Source organism: Rhinopithecus roxellana, chromosome 1 (assembly GCF_007565055.1).
Source record: "Rhinopithecus roxellana isolate Shanxi Qingling chromosome 1, ASM756505v1, whole genome shotgun sequence".
NCBI lineage: Eukaryota > Metazoa > Chordata > Mammalia > Primates > Cercopithecidae > Rhinopithecus > Rhinopithecus roxellana.
In genome coordinates, this window is record NC_044549.1 from 125,465,636 (window position 1) to 125,487,505 (window position 21,870).

General features: G+C 45.6%; 1 protein-coding gene and 1 pseudogene across 1 annotated transcript; one reads left to right on the plus strand and one right to left on the minus strand.

The window, feature by feature from the left end:
* The first annotated feature begins 4,194 nt into the window (after positions 1 to 4,194).
* On the plus strand, positions 4,195 to 5,088 carry LOC104674534 (annotated as a pseudogene).
* Positions 5,089 to 9,429: 4,341 nt separating this feature from the next.
* RABIF (RAB interacting factor) lies at positions 9,430 to 20,316 on the minus strand. The gene is made up of 2 exons (XM_010378831.2): positions 20,023 to 20,316; positions 9,430 to 11,680 (listed from the first exon to the last, which is right to left on the minus strand). Exons 1-2 carry the CDS (start codon positions 20,314 to 20,316, stop codon positions 11,435 to 11,437), a joined length of 540 nt encoding a protein of 179 aa, XP_010377133.2. The 3' UTR covers positions 9,430 to 11,434.
* Between the last annotated feature and the right edge of the window lie 1,554 nt (positions 20,317 to 21,870).

Below are 21,870 nucleotides of genomic sequence, written 5' to 3' on the forward strand. Positions count from 1 at the left end.
GCCTCCCAAAGTGCTGGGATTACAGGCGTGAGCCACTACGCCCAGCTTTTTTTTTTTTTCCAAGATGGAGTCTTGCTCTGTTGCCCAGGCTGGAGTGCAGTGGTATGGTCTTGGCTCACTGCAACCTCTGCCTCCTGGGTTCAAGCGATTCTCCTGCCTCAGCCTCCTGAGTAGCTGGGATTACAGGGGCTGCCACCACACTCAGCTAATTTTTGTGTTTTTAGTAGAGACAGCGTTTCACTATGTTGACCAGACTGGTCTTAAACTTGTGACCTCAGGTGATCCTCCTGCCTTGGCCTCCCAAAGTATTGAGAATACAGGCATGAGCCACTGTGCCCAGCCATAAGCAACCTTTTTTTGTTTTGTTTTGTTTTGTTTTGTTTTTTTTGAGATGGAGTTTTGCTCGTTCCCCAAGCTGGAGTGCAATGGCATGATCTCAGCTCACCACAACCTCTGCCTCCCGGGTTCAAGTGATTCTCCTGCCTCAGCTTCCTGAGTAGCTGGGATTGCAGGTATGCGCCACCATGCCCGGCTAATTTTGTATTTTTAGTAGAGAGGGAGTTTCTCCATGTTGGTCAAGCTGGTCTCGAACTCCCGACCTCGGGTGATCCGCCCACCTCAGCCTCCCAAAGTGCTGGATTACAGGTGTGAGCCAACGTGTCTGGCCCAAGTAAACATTTTCAAGTCCATAATTTGAATTGACCCTTAGATAGCTTCTGAATTAGACAACATTATTCTTTTTCTCAATAAGACTAGTTCCCAGGAGGTTTTTGCCCTCCAATGCCGCCCACAGAGATGCTGAATTAAACAACCCAAAGAATGAAAACCATCAAGACGAGAAGGAAAATGACAGGTGTAAGTTTAGGGCATACAAGCTGAGGGTGGTGTGTGTCACTAGCGAGGCACAGACAGCAAATATGCAACCGACAAAGGGGACAAGGGGGACTGAGAACCAGTAGGTGCTGGCAAATATGTCTCTGAACCTCAATTTATCCAACAGCCCTGGGCAGGGGCCGCTAACTCCCAGTTCCCAGTGAATATAAAAGAACATGAGCATCCCATGACTCCTGGGGCTCAGAAGGCTCAGCAGGAAAAGAAACAACACACGGAAGGAAAGGAACCAAAGGGCACTCACCTGTCTGTGAATCTGAAAACTTAAGAAACAGTTTGTAGAGAAAACCATTCCACAATTCTAGAAACATGTTTTTCCATATCATAAACTTTTCTCAATTGGATATAACCCAGACATGCATCAAGTAATCCAAGGAGAGCTGTGGACCAAAATTGTTGTTAAAATCTTTAGGGAAGTTTGGATTTTTGGGGGTTTTTGTTTGTTTGTTTGTTTGTTGTTGTTGTTTTTGAGATGGAGTCTCACTCTGTTGCCCAGGCTGGAATGCAGTGGTGTGATCATGGCTCACTGCAACCTCCATCTCCCAGGCTTAAGCAATTCTCCTGCCTCAGCCACCTGAGTAGCTGGGATTACAGGCATGTACCACCATGTCCGGCTAATTTCTGTATTTTTAGTAGTGATGCGGTTTCACCATGTTGGCTAGGCTGGTCTCAAACTCCTGACTTCAAGTGATCCACCCACTTTGACCTCCTAAAGTGCTGGGATTACAGACGTGAGCCACCACACCCGGCCGGAAGTTTGGTTTTTAAAAAGCCTTTTTCACATTTTTTTCCTCAGTGTCAAATGAGTCTCTAATGTTTCCATTTTATCTAGAACTCACTGAACTGCATAAGAACAAAATCTCAGCCAGATGCAGTGGCTCATGCCTGTAATGCCAGCAGTTTGGGCACCTGTATTCCGAGCTATTCGGGAGGCTGAGGCAGGAGAATCGCTTGAACCTGGGCAGAAGAGGTTGCAGTGAGCTAACATCATGCCACTGAACTCCAGCCTGGGTGACAAGAGCCAAATTTCTGTCACACAAAAGAAAAAAAAAGAAAAAAAAGTTATCCTTGGCATTTGAGCGTGTAAGTACGTCAAAGCATAACTATAACTATTTTTAAAACATATTGTTATGCAATATTGGACGTTCTGCTGCCACAGGAGTTTGTTCTTGCAGGCATTACTAAAACATCTTCAAAACGTCGTATGGCCATGGGTCGTGACTGGCAAGGAATGTGCCTTGCTAGTTTTAAGCTGGAGTTGATTTTAAAATGGTGTCACCCTGGCTCTCCACGCTCCTGTTTCCCTAACGCCATAGTCAGCTCTAGTTTTGAGGCAATCCAAAGTATCCTGATAAACCTGCGTCCTTTCTCTCTATATATCCTCCCCATCCTCCTCCATCACACAGCAATGAAGTGACACTGTGAACTGAAGTAACACCCATCAGTCTGGGCAAGGGAGGGACAAATGAAGTTGGAGAAGCTTTTGTGGGAACAAGAATATCCTGTTAACCTAGTGGTGACAAATTAAGGTAAACAGTGATAGACCAGTATCATGTTTCAGGATTTATTCTTGAGCCAGTGCCAAGACTGTACATGCAGTACCTGGCTTTCAAATGGTAGAATTTCTTTCTTTTTTTAATTTTTTTTTTTTTTTTTTTTGACACTGAGTCTTGCTGTGCCACCCAGGCTGTAGTGCAATGGTGTGATCTCGGCTCACTGCAACCTCCACCTCCCAGGTTCAAGTGATTCTCCTGCCTCAGCCTTCCAAGTAGCTGGGATTATAGGCACCCACCACCATGCCTGGCTAATTTTTTTCTATTTTTAGCAGAGATGGGGTTTCACCATGTTGGCCAGGCTGGTCTTGAACTCCTGACCTCAGGTGATCTACCTGCTTCAGCCTCCCAAAGTGCTGGGATTACAGGCGTGAGCCACCGCGCTTGGTCTGGAATTTCTTACAAATACCTTAGAACAGTTGCCCAGGCTGAGTGTCGGCATGAGCTTTCTTTTCTTACTGTGCTTGAAATTTATTTCCCCTTTGACTCAGGCAACTGCTCCCTAGGATAGGACCCCCAGTTTCCAGCCAATCCCTATTTTACATCTCATTTCAGGGCCCATTCAGGACACAGGAGAGAAGGGATGATGTATAAACCCAGAGCTGCTCACTCTCCTCTTACCTCCTTGGGGCAGTAAGTATTCCCAGCCCACATTCTATCTCCTCAGTAGTTTCCCTACCATTACATAAGTCGGAGTTTATCCTGATCCCCAACTTGAAATAGACTGTCTGGGGTCACCACATTTGGATTGTGAAGGGACCCTGTCCTCCCAGCAGCAGAGGCCTTGCTCCTGGCATCCAACATTAGAATTGTTTGTTATAGCGAGCGCTGTGCTTCCGGTACACATATGGGCTAGTGTCATAGGTTAAAAACTACTCAACATCTATTGTTTCTCTCTGAGGCAAAATGCATTCTGTTTTAACTGACTTCAAGTGAATTTGGTGGACACTCCTGCCACTTAACTGTAAATTTTGACATCTACAGATTCTAGGAATTTAATTTTCCAAACACAAGAAAATCTTGGTCATAACTGAATGGTTAGCACATTAGCTGGGCGTGGTGGCACACGCCTGTAGGCCCAGCTACTCAGGAGGCTGAGGCACGAGAATCTCTTGAACCTGGGAGGTGGAGGTTGCAGTGAGTGGAGATCACGCCACTGCACTCAGCCTAGGCGACAGAGGGAGACTCTTTCTAAAAAAAAAAAAAAAAAAAGGCTGGCACTTGCTGAGGTTAACATCTTTATTCCCTTACCCTCTGAAGACACAGCCATGGTCACAACCGCATTGAAATACTCTCTCACTAACCTGTAGAACTGTTTTCATTGTCTTTTTCAAACAGCATTGAAAAAAAGTACAGTATCTTTTTTTTTTTTTTTTTTTTTGAGACAGTTTCTGGCACTCAGGCTGGAGTGCAGTGGTGTGATCTTGGCTCACTGTAACCTCAAGCTCCTGGACTCAAGCAATTCTCCTGCCTTGGCCTCCCAAATTGCTGGGATTGCAGGTGTGAACTGCCACACCTGGCCCCCCACTATTCCTGTATCAGAAATGTAACTCACCCACTCACCACCAGCCCACACTCTGGATTCTCCCATCACTCCACTGCCTGCTCCTCTGCTGATCACACTGGAAGAAGAGATCATGGCACTTGTCACTGACAATGGTTCCAGCACATGCAAAGCTGGCTTTGCTGGTTCAGTTCCCCCTGAGCCATGTTCCCCTCCATCATTGGGCATCCCTGGCACCAGGGCATGATGGTGGGCATAGGCCAGAAGGACTCCTACCTGGGTGATGAGGCCCAGAGCAAGTGCACCATCCTGACCCTGAAACTGCCCCCTGGACCACCGCATCATCACCAACAGGGATGATATGGAGAAGATCTGGCACCACACCTTCTACAATTAGCTGCACATGGCTCCCAAGGAGCACCCAGTGCTGCTGCCCGAGGCCCCTCTGAACCCCAGGGCCAACAGAAAGGAGATGACTTGGATTGTGTTGAGACCTTCAACACCCCAGCAAGGTACATGGCCATCCAGGCTGTGCTGTCCCTGTACACCTCTGGTCACACCACTGGTATTATCATACACAGCAGAGACCCACACGGTGCCCGTCTATAAGGGCTATGCCTTCCCCCATGCCATCCTGCGTCTGGATGACTGGCACCTGACCGACCACCCCATGGAGAGCTTCAGGGAGCCCAGCTACTGCTTCACCACCACAGCCAAACGGGAGATTATGTGCACCATCAAGAAGCTGTGTGGTGCTGCCCTGGACTTTGCAGAGATGGCCACCACAGCGTCCTCCTCCTCCCTGGAGAAGATCTAGGAGCTGTCGAAGTGTTTCCAGAGTCTGGAGGCGCTGTTCCAGCCCTCCTTCCTGGGTATGGAATCTTGCGGCATCCACCAGGCCGCCTTCAACTCCATAAAGTGTGATGTGCACATCCGCAAGGACTTGTATGCCAACGTGGTGCCATCTGGTGACACCCCCATGTACCTGGGCATCACCTACAAGATGCAGAAGACCACCATCCTGGTGCCTAGCTCCAAGATCATCACCTCCCCTGAGTGCAAGTCCTTGTGTGGACTGGCAGCTCCATCCTGGCCGCCCTGGCCGCCTTCCAGCAGATATGGATCATCAAGCAGGATTAGGATGAGTCAAGCCCTTCCATCACCCACTGCAAATGCTCCCAAATGGACTGCAAGCAGACGCGTATCATGTGCTTCATGGATTAATGTAGAAGTATAAATTTGCCGCTGGCAAATGCATACACCTCATGCCAACCTCAAGAAACTAGAATAAGCCTTTGAAAATAAACTGGTCCTTCAAGCTTGTATATCAGCACCGGATTGTAGAACTTGTTGATTTTGACTTTGTCAACTGTTCCCTTGGTATTTAATACCCTGTGCATATCTTTGATTTATACTCTTAGTACATGTGGCTCAGTAACTTCATGGCTGACATGAGGACATGCTTGTGGGAGGGAAGTTCGTGAGTTGGTGAGTCTGTGTGACCTGCAGTCTCCTTATCTGTGCAGGTACTAATGTGTCAGAGCTCAGTGTTCCAGGGGTTTCCTTTTTTTTTTTCTTCTGAGACGGAGTTTCGCTGGAGTGCAATGGTGCGATCTCGGCTCACTGCAACCTCCACCTCCTGGGTTCAAGCTATTCTCCTGCATCAGCCTCCCAAGTAGCTGGGATTACAGGCATGCACCACCACACCCAGCTAATTTTGTGTTTTTAGTAGAGACAGGGTTTTTCCATGTTGGTCAGGCTAGTCTCAAACTCCCGACCTCAGGTGATCCACTGTGCCTAGCCATTCCAGGATTTTTCTAGAGCCTGGCAAGAGCTCCTGAACCAGTTTCATTTCTGTCTTGCTGGTCTATTAGTGTTAAGTCTTGAGCTAGAAATGGTTTGCATTTACACCTGTACATTTATTCATTCTTTTAATTTATGTAAGTTTTTTGTACCTAATTCTCAATTTTTAAAGAGGTGACCACAAATTTTGGTTTTCCATTATTTGTGTAAAGAAAAATAAAGTGCTGCAGTAAACCAAAAAATACATATAATTTGCTCTAACCTCTAGCTCCATTTTGAAAAATCTGCATGAACTTCTTTAAATTAGTCCCATTAAAATGATAACAGTATTCAGCACAGTTTAAATTCTCTTTAAAACTATTTACTGAACTATTATAACTTTGTCAGACACTAGCCATGCACCAAGGGCAAATAGGATATTTATTCTGAGTCCTTATGCTTATGAAATGTATCATCCTTAGAAGTGAGGAAGTAGAGTCAGGCATTTAATTTTTAAATATGTATACATTTAGGAGATAATGGAAATGAAATGCTATCTGATTTTGAAGGGAAGAACTGATGTTTAGAAAAGTGGGCTTTGTATAGAACCACTACTTACATTCTTTTAAAAATCTTACTGTCACCAGGCATGGTGGCTCACACCTGTAATCCCAGCATTTTGGAAGGTTGAAGCAGGAGGATCACTTGAGGCCAGGAGTTCCAGACCAGCGTGGGGAACACAGTGAGACCCCATCTCTTAAAAAAAAAAAAAAAATAGCCGGGCATGGCAGCATGCACCTGTAGTCCCAGCTACTCATAAGGCTAAGAGGCAGGAGGATCATTTGAGCTTGGGAGTTCAAGCTTGCAGTGAGCCACAATCATGCCATTGCGCTCCAGTCTCGGTGACAGAGGCCCTATCCCCCCAAAAATAAAAACCTTATTGTGAAAATATATGTTCAGAAAAGTGCGCAGATGTACAGCTCAATGTATTACATAGCGACTATCAAGATTTTTAAATATAGAATATTACCAGCATTGCAGAAGCTCTCCTCATGCCCCCTCCAAATCATTACTCCTACCTTTATCATAAATCAAGTGTCCATATATATGCACAGGTCTGTTTCTGAGCTCTTTTGTTCCATTAGTCTATTTGTCTATCCTTGTGACAAGCTACACTGTCTGTCCAATAGAATAATTCTCCCACCGTGTTTTTCTCCATGACTGTCTCGGCTACTCCTGGTCCTCTGCATTTTCATTTAACTTTTACAATCAGTTTGTTGAATTTCACACACACAAACTTGTTGAGTTTTTGACTGGGATTTACTGAATTTATATATCAGTTTGAAGTTGAGATTGTTAACAATATTAGGAGGTAATAAACTTTTTTCTTAAAGGGTTAGATAAGTATTCTAAGCTTTGTGGGCTGAGGCAGAATTGGAGATATTATATATTTATATAACAATTTACAAAACATAAAAACCGGCCAGGTGCAGTGGCTCACACCTGTAATTCCAGCACTTTGGGAGGCCAAGGTGGGAGGATCACTTGAGCCCAGGAGTTTGAGGCCAGCCTGGGCAACATGGCAAAACCCTGTCTCTACCAAAAATAAAATTAGCCGGGTGCACTGGCACGTGCCCGTGTTCCCAGCTACTCAGGAGGCTGGGGTGGGAAGCTCACCTGAGCCTGGGAGGCTGAAGCTGCAGTGATCTGTGACTGTGCCATTGTACTCCAGGCTAGGCAACAGAGTAAGACCCTGTCTCAAAAAAAAAGTAAAAACTATTTTTAGCTTGAAAGTTTCTGAGCCTTAATAGGTACCGGCTGAATGAATTTGGCCTGTGGGCTGTAGTTTCCTGGCCTCATGAATTTCTTTTACTTTCTCTCAGAAATGTCATATAAGGTTTTGTGTTGTGGTCTTACACATCTACTGTTAGTTATATCTAGCCCCTAGTTTTCTAGTTCTCTCCTCAGTTGTGCCTAAGCTGCTGTTAAAACTTTCCAGTGAACTTTACATTTACAGACAGGGGCTCACTCTTGCCCTGGCTTGAATATAGTGGTGTCATCATAGCTCAATGAAGCTTCTAACTCCTGGGCTCAAGTGATCCTCCCACCTCAGCCTCAGAAGTAGCTGGGACTACAGGCAGGTGCCGCCACACCCAGCTATTTTATTTATTTGTAGAGACAGACTCTCACTATGTTGCCCATGCTGGTTCCACTGTATTCTTTCTTTTTTTGCGATGGAATCTCGCCCTGTCCCAGGCTGGAGTACAGTGGCGCAATCTCAGTTCACTGCAACCTCTGCTTCCTGGGTTCAAGTGATTCTCCCGCCTCAGCCTTCTGAGTAGCTGGGATTACAGCTGTGCACTACACCTGGCTAATTTTTGTATTTTTAATAGAGACAGGGTTTCACCACGTTGGCTAGGCTGGTCTTGAACTCCTGAACTCGTGATCCGCTGGCCCTGGCCTCCCAAAGTGCTGGGATTACGGGCGTGAACTACCACGACTGGCCAAGTTTCCACTGTGTTCTTAATTTTGATTATTGGATTCTTACAAATTCTAGAATTCACTTTAAAAAGAAACATGTCCATGTAGCTGCTGAAATTCCCAAACTGGTATCTCTCCTTGAAGATGGTAAGCAGTTATTTTAGTCTGTTTGATAGCACCAATATCTCTAGCTACTATGGGCCTGCTATCTTGTCTCACATGCCTGCTTACATCTTGTACTCAGGATACTGTATTAGCAAAATTGTTTGTAGAAATAATCTGAATTTTAGGATAATAATATCCTCTAGAGAGGGTTTTTGTGTGCTTATCCAAAGAGTTTGGGCAAACTACCACTCTGGGATCACCTTAATCTAATTTCAAAGATTAAGATCCATAATCAGAAGCTTGGCTGCAGTCCTGAGAGCCTGTTTCCTACACTGCCTCACCCTAATTCCTGGGGTGCAAAAGACTGAGGGCTTCAACCAAAAGAGAGGGACACCACCAAGTCCATCACCCTTTCACAGGCCCTGTCCCCTGCTTCTGAAAGGCTGCTAAAATCACTGCTAAGCCTCTGAATCGCCTCCAAGTTTGGCAAATGCTCCCAGGAGAATGGTGGCCCATCACACCAAGCCCACCTCCCAGGGTGTCCATCTCCTCTGCCGTCCTCGTTTAGCAATTCTTCAAAGTCACGTTGGCTCTCTTGGTGCCTTCAAACCAAGATTCTGAAGTATTTTGTCCAGCCTTTCTAGTTAACCAGTGAGCTGGTCAGTCCAAAGGACCTATCCACCATTACCAGAAGCAGAAGTCCTCATAACTACTTAGTTACATGTGTAGCCTCATATACAACATGGTGACAATTTGTGAAATGTCACTACACCATTGCCCATCTTTGATTCTGTGTTTTTGTAAAACAACAGATGCTTATGTGGAAACAATCAGGCCTTCGCAAAATCAACTGCTCTCCCCAATAGAAAACGGAAGTTTCTATACTCGGAGCAGAAAGCACAGGTTGCCTCTATCTACCTACAGCAAACAGCAGCTGATTCACAAGTATGCACTGAGAGCCTACTATGTGTGAGGGAAATGAAGAAATGACATTTGCATTTCATAGCAGACTAGATAGTTGGTTGACCTTAAGCTAAACCCCAAGGTTCAGGTTTCAGCTTTCCTCTGTTTTTTCAATTTATATGTTCTTCCCAAGGACATGCAGAAATCTAATTTCCATTGCTTAAATGCCTTTATTTCTTTCAGATCAAACTGAAAAGGCAGAATAGCAACTTGATATTTTTGGCTACTAGGGCAACATTTGGCAGTTTTCAAAAAAGGAAACAGAAATGACCGATACGTACATTAAAGTTTCACTAGAAATAAAATAAATGCAAATTAAAACAAAGAAATACTATGGTTTCCTATTCAAGTTGATATATATATATATGTATTTGCAGTTGTTGTTTGAGACAGGGTCTCACTGTTGCCCAGGCTGGAGTGCCAGTGGTGTGATCTTGGCTTACTTGCAGCCACCATCTCTGGGGCTCAAGTGATCCTCCCACCTTAGCATCCCAAGGAGCAGGGACTACAGGTATACACCACCATGCCCAGGTAATTCTGTTCATTTTTTTAATAGAGATGGGGTCTCATTATGTTGCCCAGGTTAGTCTCAAACTCATTTTAAAAAATGCTTAGCTTAGGTTCTGGCTTGTGATGCAAGGGGCCATGTGCCCCTAGAGGCATCTACTTGGGTTATGCTCCTGACTTGAGTGGATAACTGTTTTTCTCCAGATGCCGTAACAATGGATATGTGACCATTTGTCGGAAAAACACAGTTCTCTCAATTGCTTACTGAAGCTCATTCAGGCTGACTGGAGGAGGAAGCCACCTTTCCAGGGGAGTAGGTTGGTTGCAAAAGTGTGCCCAAGGCCAGCTTGCACTGCAGTGGGGGAGCCCTTAGAAAGTCTGGGGGTAAAGGAAGGAGGAAGCAACTAGAAAACAACGGAAGGGACTTCAGATGGTGAGGCTTCTATTTGGTACTTATTTCAACTTTAGGCCTCCTGAATGGTAGAGGTGGTGACAGGAGGATACCTGAAACCTTGGTTATATAATAACCTTCCTTCTATGACGGTGAGTCATTTCAGAATAGAAATGATGGAATAATTGGAAATCAAGTTGAAGGCTTAAACAAGTCTGCTGATATCAAACTGCTGGAGCAGCCCCGGAGCTATGGAAATAGAGGAATCTGCATGAGTTTGTATCCTGGGTTGGCACAGAGATTCCAGTTGAACCAAAACTCCATGAGGACCACGCCTAGTAGGTTCAGTAAATGATACTGTCCATTAAAGAAGTTCTTGCCTATGAACAAAGGAAGAAAGTTACCTGTCCAGATAAAGCGAATTATAAACTTGTGTGTAATCTGGCAAAGGTCTAACCCTCATATCCTACACCCTCCACTCTCATTCCAAGAGAGCCTGGGTAAACAGCCAGGGCTGGGTTTTCCTCTGGCTGCCAGTCTGGGGTTAAAAATCTGCTTCTCATCTTCTAGGCTGTAGCAGTGGGGAGTTAATATAAAAAGAAACCATAAGATTTCAAGGGAAGAGGGACCACACCCATCTTCACAATAAAATGTCATTCTCAATCTAGAGCAGAGGTGCTCAAACATGGTACTGGAGATGCATCCCAAGTAATGTTTCTGGTTAGTGGTTTAAATACTGAGTTTTGTAAATGCTTTACTTTTAGAATGATTAAATTACTGTAGATCACAAGGGTAGCTATACAACAAAGTCACTCTCAGATATTTGTATGCCTTCTTGAATGAGAAAAAGGCAGACTTTCAACTATTAGTACCTAAGCATCTTTTGTTACGTGTTGTCATAGCTAAAAGGTTGAATACTGCTCTTCTAGAGCAAGAAAAAGAGGGAGCCCCTGGGCAAAACAGAGCCTAGGCAGAATGCCAGGGAAGAGATGAGATTTGTGGAGGTAAGCAGTGTCCCAAAACTGGGGGAAAAAGGAGCTTAGGAAATGTGATGCAAAGTGAACTAGGCAGGAGGCATGTACATGAGGCTTTAGGAAGCAGGATTAACCCTCTGCATGTTCAAGTGGACATGCTGGTACTCAGTATTTATATTAGCACAGAGAAGAAGGCAGCAGAACAGTGAGACCACATTAAAGGCCAGTTCTTGTGGGGAGCAGGTTTATCTTTGGAGGTGGAGCTGGGTACCCTTCCCCTCAGTTACTCATGGGAAACTCGTTCCAAGGCCACATAGAAACTGTTCTTGTCATCTAGGCAATGCCAACCAATTGGTCCAATTTCACAGTCTGCGCAGACCAGAAACTTGATGTTGCCCACGTCCTTGGTGAAGCCCACATTCTCAAAAATGAACATGTCCTCAACCAGCCAGTGCTCCTGCAGGAGATCACCATCAGGATTGCTGCCGTCAGAGAGAGCTGGCTTCTTTCTCATGGAGGGAAGGAAAAGCTGCAGTGGGAGAGAACATAAAGAATGCAGAAGTTGAACTGGCCCAGTTCCATCAACACCCCCATTCTAGGTACACTTCACATGGCTCCCTAGCAGGAATGACAAACTAAAAAAGAGAAGCCATCTCGTTAAGCTGTAGACGATAATGCTGGGTGGCTCTTCTTTGCCTCTGGTCTCTGCCCTGATTCTTTTTTTTTTCTTTTTTGAGACAGATTCTCCCACTGTCATCCAGGCTGGAGTGCAGTGGCGCGATCTCGGCTCACTGCAACCTCCGCCTCCCAGATTCACACCATTCTTCTGCCTCAGCCTCCCGAGTAGCTGGGACTACAGGCGCCCGCCACCAAGTCCAGCTTTTTTTTTTTTTTTTTTTTTTTTTTTTAGTAGACATGGGGTTTCACTGTTAGCCAGGATGGTCTCGATCTCCTGACCTCGTGACCTGCTTGCCTCGGCCTCCCAAAGTGCTGGGATTACAGGTGTGAACCTGATTCTTAAGAGAAATGAAAGAGGGGCACCAGCTGGGTGGTCTGGGAACTCGGTCTCACTGCTGTCCTCAATATGGGCCCCACATGGTCCTAGTTTCCCTGGCTCATTATGCTTCAGACACACTGGCTTTCTTGCCTTCCTCAAACAGCATTAGTCTGTTCTGCCCTCAGATCTTGGCATGGCTAGCTGCTCCTCGGCAGTCAGCTCAAATGTAGCCTTCTTAGGAGGTCTTATCTAACCAAACAACCTGAATTAGCTTTACTTACTGCTCACTATATATGTATTTTTTAATAGCTTGAGGTAAAACTGACATATGAACTGCACATATTTTAAATGCACATATTTTAAATGCACATCAGCCTGGGCAACATAATAAGACCTAGTCTATACAAAAAGCAGTTTGAAAAAATCAGCCAGGGCTGGGCGCAGTGGTACATGCCTGTAATCCCAGCACTTTGGGAGGCTGAAGCAGGAGGATTGGCTGAGCTCAGGAGTTCAAGACCAGCCTAGGCAATGCAGTGAGACCCCTATCTCTACAAAAAACACAAAAATTAGTTGGCTGTGGTGGTGCACACCTATAGTCCCAGCTACTCACAGGGCTGAGGTAAGAGAATCATTTGAGCCCAGGAGGTTATTGAGGCTGCAGTGAGCTGAGATTGCACCGCTGCTCTCCAGACTGGGCAACAGAGCGAGACTCTGTCTAAAAAAAAAAAAAAAAAAAAAAGCTGGGCATGGTGGCTAGTGTCTGTAGTCCCAGCTACTCAGGAGGCTGAGGTGGGAGGCTCACTTGAGCCGGGGAGATTGAGATTGCAGTGAGCCAAGATCATGCCACTGTACTCCAACCTGGGTGACAGAGTGAGATCCTGTCTCAAAAAGTAATAAAGTAAAACGCACAGTTTATTTCACTTTAGCACAGGTATACCAGTGAAACCATTATCATAATCAAGATAATGAACACATTCATTTCCCCTGGAAGTCTCTTCATCATGCCACTCCTACTTGTTTACTTATTGCTTATTTTCTGAAATTATTGCATTAATTTATTGGCTTATTTACCACTTATCTACCTCCACTAGAATATCAGCTCCTGGAAAGCAAGGAGCTTACCTTGTTCATTACCCGATCTCTAGTGGTTAGAATAGCAACTGGTATACAGCAGGATCTCAATGATTTGTTAAGAGAATGAGCATAGAATATCTGGCTTTGATCTATTCCATCACTGTTAGGGATATACTAGATTTATCTTATAAAAAGGAAAATCTAGGTCTACAATTTGGAATTATCAGCTCTAGGATGCTTGTACCCTCCAACCTATATGACTCCTCAATCATTAGGAGAAGGCCTCTGGCACACACAAAATTGCTTTAATTTCTTCCATATGGATAGTGTATATACTCTTAGCTGTCCCAGACTACTGCAAAATATCATGCCAGCCACGTTTGTTACCCCTCTGCTCCTCATACGGCTGCTGTCATATCACTTATTTCCCATTTCCCACCCCACGATATACTTTTTTGGTTTTTCGTAATTAGAGACGGGGTTTCTCCGCATTGCCCGGGCTGGGTTTGAATTCGTGGGCTCAAGCAATCCTCCAGCCTCAGTCTCCCCAGTAACTGGGGTTACAGTGCAAGCCACTGTGTGATACTGCTACTTCACTCATTCTTTCTGCTTCATGTTCAAGGTGTCCTTAACACTTTGTTCTACCTTAAACAAAAACAGGAACAAGTAGAGGCAAAGAGAGTTAGGAATCAAAATTAAGGAACCGGGAAACCTGAATTCCGGTCCCATCTGTAACTTTCTGTGAGCCTCAATTTTCCTATATATATTTCTGGCTTATCGCCTCTACTGTAGGAATGAAATCTCACACATCTTCACACAGACGGAGTAAACTTCAGTGGACTAGTCAAGACATCTAACCAATCAACCAAAAATCTGATGTGTCCAACAAAACAAAAGGAAAACTGACTAAAACATTAGTGTTCAGGAGGTGCCCAACAAAAGATCACCACTTTCCCTCTCTCAGTTCCCATTTGTGGCACAAAGCGTCACCTGTCCAGTTGTCTCTCCTTTGATCTGTGATTTAAAGGTACTACCATAATTAACAATCCATTCAAGACATCATATTGGGTCCTGTTTGCTCTATTCCTCAACATTCCCATTTTAACTTAGACCCTCTAAGTCAGGCCCACAAGAGTAAACCCATATATATGCATATGTATGTGCATCTCTGCCTGGATCTCAACCTATTTACTGCAATGCCAAGGACAACTGCTAGGGCCAGGAGATAGCTATAACACCTGGCATATAATGAGGCTTTCTGGATAGGCTACTGGGGGTGGCAACAAAAAAATTAGTGATTTGAGGCAAACTCAACTTGGTGTGAAGTTGCCAGTGAGATCCCTGACCAGATGGGTTACCTTTGTTCTGTCAGGACCCCAGCGAATCCTGGACAGCCTCTTTAAAAATAGAACACCACAACTCAGTGAGACTCTGCTGATATACTACTAACAGCACCCTTTTAAAAACAAAATACTACCTTTCTCATTGTAAAAACACATTTTCGGCCGGGCGCGGTGGCTCAAGCCTGTAATCCCAGCACTTTGGGAGGCCGAGACGGGCGGATCACGAGGTCAGGAGATCAAGACCATCCTGGCTAACACGGTGAAACCCCGTCTCTACTGAAAATACAAAAAACTAGCCGGGCGAGGTGTCGGGCGCCTGTAGTCCCAGCTACTCCAGAGGCTGAGGCAGGAGAATGGCGTAAACCCGGAAGGCGGAGCTTGCAGTGAGCTGAGATCCGGCCACTGCACTCCAGCCAGGGCGACAGAGCAAGACTCCGTCTCAAAAACAAAACAAAACAAAACAAAAAAAACACATTTTCATTATAGAAAACTTGGCAAGCATGCTATAATATAGATGAGAATAAAAACTGTTACAATACAGAGTACACTTCTGTTAACCTTTTCGTAATTTTTTCCCTTCTGGGAGTTACTTGTGGTGGTTTCAGAACACATCCGAAAATTCTCTGATAATCCTTCCACCTCGAGTGGAGTCCATACCCCTCTCCTTTGGTCTGGGCAGGCCATGGTGATTGCTTGATGAATGTATGTGGTGGTAGTGACAGGCTGGTTAGAAAATGGCATGCAACTTTTGCCATTTCTCATGGGACACTTGTGCTGGGAGCCTTCAGTCACTGTGTCATAAGTCCGGCTATCCTGAGGGTACCATGTGGAGATCAGGCTGGGGGGGGTCCATGTAGGGACAGAGGTGGCCCCAAATCCTGTTCCAGTACTCAGGTGTATGAGCCCTCCCAGGCCATAGGCAGACGCATGACGGAATGACCTTTCTGACTGCCATCACATCAGAGATCCCCAGTGAGAACTGCCTGGCTAAACCCAGTCGACCCCTAAATTCCTGAGCAAAATACATCACTATTTGGGCTGGGCACAGTGGCTCACACTTGTAATCCCAGCACTTTGGGAGGCCGAGGTGGCCGGATCATCTGAGGTCAGGAGTTCAACACCAGTCTGGCCAACATGGTGAAACTCCCATCTCTATTAAAAAATGCAAAACATTAGCTGGGCATGGTGGGGGCACCTGTAATCCCAGCTACTTGGGAGGCTGAGGCTGGAGAACTGCTTGAACCCGGGAGGCAGAGACTAGGTGAGCAGAGATCATGCCACTGCACTCTAGCCTTTTTTTTGTTTTTTTGTTTTGTTTGAGAGGGAGTAAGACAGCATCCCTGGCTTCTACCCACTAGATGCCAGTAGCACACCTCCCTCATTCTGACAACCAAAAATGTCTCCAGATATTGCTAAATGTCCTCTGGAGGTCTGGGGGTGTGGGAGGAATCGAGAAACATACTGCTTTAGACTAAAGTACTCTGGAACATAAGATATAGTAAGTGCTAGGCCCTGGATCACCTCAAGGTAGGACTGGCAGTCTAGTTCTCCAATTGTTCCCATCTGCAGACTACTAGGCTATTCCACTGGGTGGAGTGAGAGAGAAAGCTGTGGGCCACCTCTAACCAGACTCCGTACATACCTTTCTCCAGGCTTAATGGCTGGAAGTGCTCCTTTAACACCTGCAGAGATGATTAACAGCCCTGCTGTAATTGCCCTAATGGTGGTTTATCTGCAATATGTCACAGTGATGACAAAAAAAAGAGCTACCCCAAACCTTTACGGGGTTTACCCCAAAGCTTTAGTTAAGGAGCTCGGCATCTCAGAAGCTGCTTGTTCTCTGTAAGGATGGAACTGTTTTTCCCCACCTTAAAATGTGTGACACAGAGCAGGGAAAGGACTAATAAATAACTGGTTAGAATCTTCCATGAAATTTTCTACCTTCTATTTACATCACGTCCTAGAAGTTATATTTTTGCTGAACTTAGTATTTGAGAAAAGAAAGGAGAAAACAATTAGGACTGGGAGTAAGGAGAACACTGGGTTGGATTACAGCTGAGTTGTTCGAGTCCAGAAAAAGGGATAGGATTCTTCCAACAGTTCTTTCTCAAGAAATAGGAAATTTCCAGAAACACTGAAGCCATTGTTAAAAAACACAACAATGGCCGGGCGCGGTGGCTCAAGCCTGTAATCCCAGCACTTTGGGAGGCCGAGACGGGTGGATCACGAGGTCAGGAGATTGAGACCATCCTGGTCTACACGGTGAAACCCCTGGTCTACACGGTGAAACTCCGTCTCTACTAAAAAATACAAAAAACTAGCCAGGCGAGATGGCGGGCGCCTGTAGTCCCAGCTACTCAGGAGGCTGAGGCAGGAGAATGGCATAAACCCAGGAGGCGGAGCTTGCAGTGAGCGGAGATCGCGCCACTGCACTCCAGCCTGGACGACAGAGCTAGACTCCGTCTCAAAAAAAAAACAAAAAACAAAAACACAACAACAAAAACACACCTTTTTGCGTTTTTAAAAGAGGGAAAACATTTTAAAACACACAAAATGCATTAAAGAAAATTCTTAGGCCTCTTTCTAGAATAGGGGCCACTGTGTTAGTTGAGAAACAAAAATAAATGTAACGTATATAATTTAATTTGCTCACACAGTTTTTGGCAGATCAGTTTAAAATAGTATCAAACAAGAATTAAGAATTTTGGCTGGTTGGAAGTTGCAGTGAGCCATGCTTGTGACAGGGCACAACAGGGAATGGGGAGGGAAGAGGAGGGGAGAAGGGAAGGGGAGAAGCGAAGGGGGGAACGGAGGGGAGGGGAAGGGAGAGGACGGAAGGGGAGGGGGAGGGGAAGGGAGGGCAGGGCAGAAGGTAGGTCTTGTGGGACGTGGCGGCTCACCTGGCCAACGTGCTGAAACCCCATCTCTACTAAAAACACAAAAATTAGCTGGGCATGGTGGCATGCACCTGTAATCCCAGCTACTTGGGAAGCTGAGGTAGGACAATCACTTGAACCCGGGAGGCAGAGGTTGCAGTGAGCTGAGACCGTGCCACTACACTCCAGCCTAGACAACAGAGTGAGACTCATCTCAAAAACAAAACAAAACAAAACAAAACAAAACCAAACAAAACAAAGATCCTGGCCAGGCCCAGTGGCTCATACCTGTAATCCCATCACTTTGGGAGGCCAAGGTGGATGAATCACTTGAGCCCAGGAGTTGGAGACCAACACAGTGAGTCTATGTTTTTTCTGTTTTTTTTTGTTGTTGTTGTTTTGTTTTTTGAGATGGACTCTCGCTCTGTCACCCAGGCTGGAGTGCAGTGGTGCAATCTTGGCCTACTGAAACCTCTGCCTCCCGGGTTCAAGTGATTCTTGTGCCTAAGCCTCCCAAGTAGCTGGGATTACAGGTGCCCACCAACACGCCCAGATAATTTTTGTATTTTTAGTAGAGATGAGATTTCACCATGTTGGCCAAGCCAGTGTTCAACTCCTGACCTCAAGTGATCCGCCCAACTCAGCTTCCCAAAGAGCTGGGATTACAGGCGTGGGCTATGTTTTTGTTGTTTTTTTTTTTTTTAAGAAAAAAAAAATTAAGAATTTTAAAACAAACTATAAACTCCATTTAGAAGTCTCTTAATTTATGTCAGTTTATAAAATTAGACAAAACCTTGCCATGGAAAAGATGGGAATTAGCCTATATTATGGGCTATATACTGGGCACAGTGCTAAGTGCTTTTATACAAATTCTTCCATCTATCATCATCTTCATTTTACAACAAGCTTGTCCAACCCGCGACCGGCATATGGCTCAGAACGGCTTTGAATGCGGCCAACACAAATTCGGAAACTTTCTTAAAACATTATGAGATTTTTTTTTGCAATTTTTTTTTTTTAGTTCATCAGCTATCGTTAGTGTATTTTGTGTGGCCCAAGACAAACCTTCCAATATGGCCCAGGGAAGCCAAAAGACTGCACACCCCTGTTTTACACAATAAGCAACCTGCATCTCATGGAGGTTAACTTTTTTTTTTTTTTTTTTGAGATGGAGTCTCTCTCTGTCGCCCAGGCTGGAGTGCAGTGACTCAATCTTGGCTCCCAGGTTCAAGCGATTCTCCTGCCTCAGCCTCCCGAGTAGCTGGGATTCCAGGCGTGTGCCACCACGCCCAGCTAATGTTTGTATTTCTTTTTTAGTAGAGATGGGATTTTGCCATGTTGGCCAGGCTGGTCTCGCACTCCTGACCTCAGGTGTTCCGCCCGCCTAGGCCTCCCAAAGTGCTGGGATTACACGCATGCCGCGCCCAGCCTAACTCTTTGAATGTTAATGAATGGTAAAGTCAGGACTCAATTCCAGGTATGTTTTAATTCCAAGATCCATGTTCTTTCCATTGACTCCATAACGCCACTAACTTCGTAAAATTAATTGAGAACTCTACTCCCAAACCTTGGAAGCCTTAAAAGAACCCCGGGACCTCCACCAATCTCTAGATCAAAAGTCATCAAAACACCTACAAAACAACAGATATAGATTCCTTTTTTTCCTCCTTTGATGGAAGGCTGTTTTGGAGGAATGGGTGCTTCTTGGTCTTCTACTAGACATTACACTTCACGATCTGTTCAACCACATGGAATAATAAAATGGTCTGCATATTTTTAGAAATAATTTGAATGATAGGATGTTCCTATGGTTGAAATAATATATTTGCACTTCAACACAGAGTTTACCGAAATAAATTTTTTTTTTCAACGTTCTCACTTGCGATGATGGTGGTAGAAAGGGTATTAAAATCCCTAGACTGACGGGAAATAGTTTTTCTTCGAAATTTAATTCCAGGACGTCAGGGATCTAAGCACTTCAAATATGATTCATCTGGAAAACCAGAGGCTTCCAGTGCCTCGGTAAAGTGGTTTGGTTACCAGGGTTATTTTGCCGCGTCCCCTACACCAGTTGTTTCTGGGGCTCCTCTATGGAGCAGATAGGTGCCTGTCATAAATAAGACGGTGAATTCAGGACTGGCGGGTGGGGTATGAAGTGGGACAGGAACCCGGCCACACTCGCGGTGAGCCGCGGCCGAGAGGTACCTGCCGGGTCCTACAAGCCGGCGGGAGCTCCGGAAGCCGGAATGGGGCGCCTCCTTTCCACGCGCCCGCGGAGCAGCGGCCTTGTACGGCGGCGGGGCGCACGGCTCGCGCTCGAAGCCGCCCCAGGGGCGGAGGGCCGGGTGGCCCAGGGAAAGGTTCCCGCGGCAAAAGACGCCGGGGCGGGACCAGGTTCCCTCCCTTGCCTCCGGCGGCCCCAGGGGCGGAGCCTCGCCGAGCGGAGGCCCGAGGGGCGGGGCTTAAGGCCGCGCGAGGAGGGCGCGGTCTCCGGAAATTGAGGAGCCTGGGTTCAGATACTGCCCACGGCAGCTCGTCCGGAAGACTGCGGGTGTAAACGGCCTCCAACCTGCCTCCCTACCTGTCGGCGAGAGAAGAGAGCGGTCCCTGGCTGCAGCACCCGGGAGCCGCAACGCTGGCACAGCACCGCCTTCCGGTTTCGGCCCTCGGCTGACACTAACTCGCTCAGCTGCTCCGCTGGTTCCATTGCCGCTGCCGCCACAGGCTCCTCAGCCACGGCTGCGCAGGCGCTGTTTCTGTTGGCTCGTTCTTCACTGCGCTGGCGCGGTTTGGCGTGAAGCGGACGGTCACCACGTCTCTGCGCAGGCGCCCGCTTCCCCGCTCCGGATTCTACTGCGCAAGCGCCTTCATTCATTGCCTAACCTGAGTGGCAGGCTTTGTGACAGGGACACTTCTTGGGACCAGTGACATATATCCGTACCCACCTGGCCACTGGGCTTCACTTAATATTAAAACCTAGACAAATCATTAGGTTGACCTGTTTAGTTTTCTGAGATCTGAATTTAGTCTCCTGAATGAATGGGGACATTATTGGAGGCGATGTGAAGGGAATCTGGGTCGGACTTCCCATCAAGGTTTAGCCACATTAGCTTATTCTATGGGAAACTGCTTAGAGGGGCATGTGTCTTTTCGGTATTGGAAAAAGATGCGTGGAAGCTTTAATTGCTGGTCTCTTCTACTCATTGTGACCATTTACTATGCGGCAAAATGTCAAAGCGCCTTTAGAAACTTACTAAATTATCACAGTTTCTTTACGGAATCGGCACTCTTGTGCATGAAATGAGAAAGATAAAGGTCAGAAAGGTTGCAGCGTAACTGTAAAGCCGCTGCTCTTAATTAACTAGGATTGTCAGGAAAGCAAGATTATTTCAGACAGAACAGTATTATATATGAACAAAGGTGAGAACAAATTTAGGAATGGTTAGTAGACCACTGTGGCTGATCCACATTACACCCGGGGAGAAGCGGTAGTAGAGGTAGGTAAGATCAGGAAGGTAGAGTGGACCCAGAGCTCCATGGATTTAATGTCATGCTAAGGAATTTAACATTAATAACATGAACAATGGGAATCTGTGGAATTTTAGGCCAGAAATAACTGTTCGATATTTACTGTCTGAAGTACTTTAATGGTCCTATCTGTGCTTCAGAGAGATAACCTATGATTAAATGGAGAGAATAGATTGAAGAGAGGAAAAAGAGTCGAGGTAAGGGTATCAGTGGCTATTACCTCGAGTCTAGCTGAGAAAGGCCCTGAAGCTAGCAGAGGGAACAAAGCTACGGGAATGGACTTGGAACAATTAAAACTGTACAGAACTTAGAAACTAGCTGGATGTCTGTGTTGTGATGACGTGATACAAAGCAACTGCTGGTTTTCCTGGATTACATAACTAAGTAGCTGGTTGCCAGTTATGGGAGCTTGAAAAAATAAGATGAACCACCAAATTAGGGGTATTTCTGTGTATATATGTGAGCACATGAAAGTGTGTACAGTTGTGAAGAGTGAAAAAGGAGCTCTAAGTTTTACATGTTGATTTTTCTGTGGAATATTCCATTGTAGCTTCAGTGTATGAACTACTTGTGAAGTTGGTCTGAAACTCATTAACACTGAAGACAGCATAGGAGCCATCAGTCCTTCACCCTCCCCTAGATTTATTCCTGAGATAGGAAAAGCCAGGTTTTATAGGCTGTGGTTTAATTAGCAGGCGCAATCCATCTGCCAAAGTTGGCAGGCATCTTTAAGGAAAATAACTTCCTCATGTGGTTGCTCCTCCCTTTTGCTCTGGAAGCATCAGGATTGTTGCAGTTTTGCAGGCCTTCTGCATAGCTGTTTATATCACATGCCATAATTCAAAGCAAATGGAAAAAAGGACTAGTGTGACTGAAACCCTAAAATTCAAGTGGGTGCTAA

Coding starts and splice junctions, on each gene's coding strand:
- RABIF (XM_010378831.2), bottom strand. CDS start 20,316: ATGAATGAAGGCGCTTGCGCAGTAGAATCCGGAGCGGGGAAGCGGGCG. Junction 11,681..20,022: donor CTCTCTTCTCTCGCCGACAG/GTAGGGAGGCAG, acceptor CTCCCACTGCAG/CTTTTCCTTCCCTCCATGAG.